The sequence below is a fragment of the Girardinichthys multiradiatus genome, chromosome 19 (assembly GCF_021462225.1).
Source record: "Girardinichthys multiradiatus isolate DD_20200921_A chromosome 19, DD_fGirMul_XY1, whole genome shotgun sequence".
Classification (NCBI taxonomy): Eukaryota; Metazoa; Chordata; class Actinopteri; order Cyprinodontiformes; family Goodeidae; genus Girardinichthys; species Girardinichthys multiradiatus.
Genome location: NC_061811.1, coordinates 35,881,118 through 35,887,117, shown reverse-complemented (window position 1 = coordinate 35,887,117; position 6,000 = coordinate 35,881,118). Strand labels below are relative to the sequence as shown.

Here is a 6,000-nt window from a genome sequence, read left to right as displayed (position 1 = left end):
TTTGTGTCTCTGCTCTGTTCTCTCTAACCCCCAGTCGGTCGTGGGAGATGGCCGCTCACACTGAGCCTGGTTCTGCTGGAGGTTTCTTCCTGTTAAAAGGGAGTTTTCCTCCCCACTGTCACTACATGCTCATTAAGGAGGAGTGAATGCTGCAACTCACTGACTCAATGCAATCTGCTGGATTTCCTTAGATTGAAAAACTTTAAAACAATAATAATGAATAATAAACTGAATCTGACTGCACTGTTTGATAGGATTAATTAGAATGTATGTACCTGACATGAAATCTGTATGATTTGATTGAAGTGACATTTGTAAAGTGCCTTCAGACAACATGTGTTGTGAATTGGCACTATATGAGATGGGATGAAATAGGGCAACCAATTGAAAGGTGTGAATTGACTTGGAGATATAAAATGATAATGAATAAATTTCAATTAGCTGACATATATTACCTCCTTACAAGTTTTTGTAACTATAAAAAAAAGAATTCAAAGCACCCAGCAGTAGCAAGGTTTTTACCAGCTTCGTAATGTTTAAAGGGACAGTGAGTTTATCAACCAGGTGTACATTCACAGCAGTGTGTCAGTGGAAAACAAATGTAAAAAGTCACAAAACTTCAGGAAGGCTGGAACGTTTAATCAAAGGTTAACTTTTACAGCTTTGGTTCAAAATAATCTTTACACATTAAATTAGAACTTCATAGGTAGCTTGCATTGATTAAAGCAGAGCATCCAGCTGCTGTAAAGACTAGCATAACACAAATCACTGGTACAGTGTTGTATACGTTTTACCTACAAACTGCTTGGAATAAAAGCATCAGAAAACAAGCTGAATTTGCACTTCACTCACGTAAAGGTTTGTCTAGATCAAACATCGAAAACAACTAGAAACCTTTCTCCTGGTATTGTTTAAAACTGTAGAGTAATTTAAAATTGTGCATAATTAGCCATAACTGTCATGTTCAGTTAATTCAGATTAAAATAACATTATGAACAAATCTTAAGTTTTTTTCATAAACATAAAAAGAATTTTCCAGAATGGAGCATGGATAAATACAAGTAAAATAGCATCAAACAAAATGTAAACACTGGACTTTATATTTCAGAAGCTGAATCTTCATTCAACACAGAACAGAACATTTGAGGAGGAAGCAGCCGAGATGAGGCCAGTCAAGTTTCAGCGTCTGTCCTTCAAATATAGTTCAACACAAGTGACTTTTCTGTGCTTTCAGAAACTCATATGAGACCTGAGAACCTGTGGAGCTAGCATTAAACTTGGACACGTGGAACACAGACATGTTCTAATGCAGATATTTTCTGAGGCAAACTTTGGACATTGGTTTGGTTTAATTTACAGACTGTGAGCTTTGCTGGTTTTAGGTAACTGGTTTGTGGACATTTTAAAGCTTCAAATACTCCCTTCAGTCATAATCATCTAGAGTTATTTTGAAGACAGGAATGATCAAATTTCAATGGAGGTTATAGCTGGAGAGTGACACTAAAAACAAAAATGGATATTTTAAAGGGATAGCTTAGCTTTTTTGAAATGAGACAAATGAGTAGTTAGTATCTTACCTGCAGTAGATACGGTTAAGCCCCAAATTATTAGTACCCCTGGCAAACTTGGATTTAAAATTATTTTTATTTAACTAATATGAAATGAGATCAACATCTCTCAAAAGACAATAAAACTATCTAAAAGGCTAGTCAATCCTGAGACGATATATTTTTCATATTTAAATAAAAAATGTTTTTCAACCATTTTTAATACTGAATGGGAAAATCTTGATTGACATTACTACAATCAAACCCTTACAATTGCTAACCAGCTTTTGCATGTTTACACTGCTATGTTAATAATTTATCTTTGGTAATGAGCTCCAGATCTTTGAGATTGATAGGCCTCCTTGCTGTTACCCCATTCTTTAGCTCCCTACACATCAGATTCAAGTCAGGACAAGTCAGGACTTGAATCTGGCTGTTTTGGCCCACTACAAAACAATAATGTTACTTCTAGTCTGAAGAAATATGGTATTGATTTAAACCTAAATCTGAAAGGGGTATAAATAGTTTTGGGCTTAAGTGTAACTATGTTCATGTTTCTTTTAGCATAAAAAAAGATGAGTTAATCCCAGAGGTTGAAGTTAACAGCTAGTCCAACAGGGGCTAAGACCACAGCAGACTATTTTAGTATTTTTACTATTCACTATTTTACGTTTGTATTAGGCAGTTATTTAGACAGGACATGTTACATTATCAGCCTGTGTTTCACATAGGAAGATCAATGGTGGCGCACCGGCCCGACCTCCATTTTCTGTCTAAAAGATCATCACCTTCTGTGAAGGGTTAGGGGTTAGAAGACTATAAATCTGCTTTACTCTAAGCTCCTTTCGAACTAGCTTTTAACTTCACCTTCTGGGCCAACAAATTTATAGTTAACCTAAGATAAAAAGCAGGAGATATCTACTGTAGGTAAGATGCCTTGCAATGCCCTCTTGCTATATTTGGCCCCATCCTGCACCTTGATTTTAATGCACTACAGACACTTAGGGCCTTAGGGTTGATGCCAGGCATATCCCCAATTGTAGTGCACTTCAGATAGACACACTTGCATTCATAGCAACGTTCCATATTATCACACACACATGCAAACACCATGGAAGGGTGGGTGAGGCTGGGTACAGGAGATGAGCCATGATTCTATTTTGTTCTCTCCCCTGCACCTGTGGTGGTTAGGTGGGGTGTCATGGGGAAGAGCCTTGGTGTGGTGTTGGTTGTATGGGTGCTTGGGCCTTGATCCAGAGTGGTGGGCTACTATCAGGTAGCCTATGGCTCCTTGGGATGTGTCGGGCCAGCTACGGCCAATTGGGGCCATGCTGGGTTCTGGTGGCATCCTTCTTTCTTGACCTCCCTGGGAAGAGTTTATCAGGTGGGATGGTAATGTTCCCTCCCTTCCCTTTGTCCTTCTGAGTGTCAGGGGTTCTGGGAGGGGGGTCTCTGTTGCCTGGGGGTTAGGGGGTCTTGCTGCAGGCACTGGACTGCCATGGCGGGAGATGGCAGTGTGGCTGGGTCGGGGGGTTTCGGTGCCCCACATTTTACACTGCCTCTTTGGCCTAGGCACTGCTGCTCTTGTGCTTCGCTGGCGACCTACCTCTGTGTGGGGCGTTTGGCTGCTCTGGGCTGATGCCTAATATCAATCTACCTGGGACCAGAGACGTGTCTTTGCTGCTCTTGGGTGCCAAGTATTGCAGGCTTTCTATCGTTCTCACCGCTCTAACAACTGTGTAGCTTCAGGTGACGAACTCGCTCACATACATCCACAAACACACTTACTTCTACATATACGCTTACCCACACACATCAACCCACGCACAGACACACAAATAATCAAAATGGTTGAAGGTCATAAAAAACATGGACTACTATTACAGCAATGTGACCTTCCTACTTTAATGCTGGATGCAGTGTTGATTTAATAAAGTAAATCACGCAATTGGAATTTCCTCTTGAGATATCTTTTTTGTAGAGCAAAACCGCTCTGGCACATGTAGACAACCAGCTTAAACCTCACTTTAAAAAATGCTGAATCTATCCTTTTAGGGTTGATTAATTAATTTATTATGGAATTATTTTCAAACTGGCCAGGTGGACAATAATCTGAACATTTTATTCTAATTTAAATAAATCATTACTGAGGTTTTCAAGAGAAAAGTTGTTCCTATTGATTTGCAGGTGACTTGTTTTGGACACACTATTTTGTAGCTGATGGCTACTTCTACACTGCAATTGTAGAAGTAGCCATCAGTAGTTCTAAACTTTCTGTTAATAAATGGCAGTATTTATCATAGCGTCATGATATAATAAAATTGAACTTTCAGCCAGTAAGACATACATTTTTTTCCTGTTTCCACTGCCACTTTCCCCTAGGATTTAAAACCACTACATATCTGTTTAGATTAGCTCGGTGAAACAGTGAGCTCATTTTAAGCCCTGGTTTGATAAAGTAGAACTTATGTTTGTGGTTTCCTTCAAACTAACACTAGCATTGCACACAATATTGTTCATCGATGGTCACAGAAATTTAGGAAACAACTAAAACATGGGTGTTCTCACAGAAAAACATGCAGCAGACCACAGTACATTCACACTCCTCAATACGTAGTGAAAAGGAGCACAAGCTTCCTGCTAAAACAGTGCAGTCAAAGCTTAGAGGCTCTCCAGTGAGCACTTTGTGTTGTGATGCTGAAGTAAGATGAACAGATTAAGCTTTTCTACAAACAGTAATTTACAGTGAAAGCGGTCCAGGGGTCAAGGGTTGGTTGTTCACTTCCTTCAAAGCGCCAGGTCGGTTTGGCTGGCACTCAGGTCATGATGTTTTCTTAAACGATGATTTCGTTCCTGGCGGAAACAAAGAGACAAGAACTTAGAGATCATGGCTGATCAGTGTTGATTTCATATTTACATATTTCTATGCTGTCAATACAATTAGAACAGTAATAACACTTTATAAATACCAGGAGAAAACGACAGAGACACAGAGGAAGAGGACTTCAATTCTCTTTACTTTAATCATTTTCAAAACCAATCAGCATTGAATATGTTGCTGATTTGTAATGCAAAAGTAAAAGTGTGTCACGTGTAGATAAAATGTTATACTTTCACTTAATTACCTTAGGTCCAGGCAAATTTTTGATACAAAACATTTTTTTCCACAAGCAAATACCTGTACTGTAGTCGGATGGAGCAAAAAAAAATCTACCTTTAAATAAATTTTGATAACTTAAGTAAATAAAGGTTGGAAAGGTAGCTTCATTCACTGCAGACAGAATGAAGGCACATTACCTCATATTTGGCTTAATTAACTCTACATACAGTGCAGGTCAGGCACCCCAGGTAAAGAAGCAGAAAATGTTGGCCCAGTGCATGAAACTGTCCAGTTTACTTTGATCATACCTGATTGGAGGAAAAACAAATCTGAAAAATCAGATTCCTATTTTTCTTCAGTCCATTAAATGCCTCTTGCCCATAGACTGCTGGAGATAGGCACCAGCTCCCCCGCGACCCACTATGGAATAAGCAGTAGAAAATGACTGACTGACTGACCATTAAATGCATCGCAACTTAAAACTCTCACCATATTAGATTCATACCAATTGAACAGTGAGTTAAATTTCTCTAAAGAACATAAAGTTGAGTTCTGCTAAAAACAGACACGGGTTAAATGAAGATAGTGTTTTAAATTATCCTTTTGTTGTTGGATTCAAATCTTTGTCCATCAAGAAAACTGCCACACATTTTATTACATTTATCTATTAAAAAAAACTGTTTACACAGGTGACTGTGGTTTTTTTCTTTTACACACCTTGCTAAGACCTAAACTGAAACGGTGTACTTTAGTTAGATGAGACTAAGACTATGGTTTCCAGCAACAAACATGTGATGGGTTTGAGGTGAAACAAATGATAAATATGTTGAAAAGCACCTCCTTCCCATTTCGAAGAATGTCAGAGGATCTTTGATGCAGTCAGCCAGTTTCTCTTCCAAATGGGAACCTTGTCAGAGTTAATGACCTCATCGGCTCTTTGAAACTGGATGTTTCAGCAGGAGAACAGTCCGAAACATATGGATTCATCAACACAAAAAGGGCTTCACTACACATAAAATCCCTGCTGTATAAATGTACTCAAATTAAAGATTTTTGTGTAAGATTCTGCTACAGCCGTAAACCCGGTTCAAAAACAGAATGAGGTTTGGGATGCTGAAAAATGGAACCTGACATTTTCTTAATGAACGTTTAACCCTGCTTTATAATACAGATATCAGTTAAAGTAAGCCATACTAATTTATGATGTTCCTGCAAGTGAAATCTTAAAATGTTTCTTTTTTTTTAACCTGAGTTCTATAGCATCGAAGTGTATTAATTTCTCCGTGTGGTTAGGTGGTTAAAGTACAGGGGTCTTCACTTGTGACAGTGTTTATGCATTTTTAGTCACTGGAA

General features: G+C 38.5%; 1 protein-coding gene across 2 annotated transcripts in view; it reads right to left on the bottom strand.

Moving 5' to 3' along the window:
- Positions 1–618: 618 nt before the first annotated feature.
- klc1a (kinesin light chain 1a) overlaps positions 619–6,000 on the bottom strand; it is a 58,003-nt gene continuing 52,621 nt past the window's right edge. For both annotated transcript variants that reach the window (XM_047345979.1, XM_047345980.1), the window contains one exon: positions 619–4,400. In XM_047345979.1, the coding sequence (XP_047201935.1) occupies positions 4,335–4,400 (66 nt within the window). In that variant the 3' untranslated portion in view covers positions 619–4,334. The remainder of the gene's footprint in view (positions 4,401–6,000) is intronic.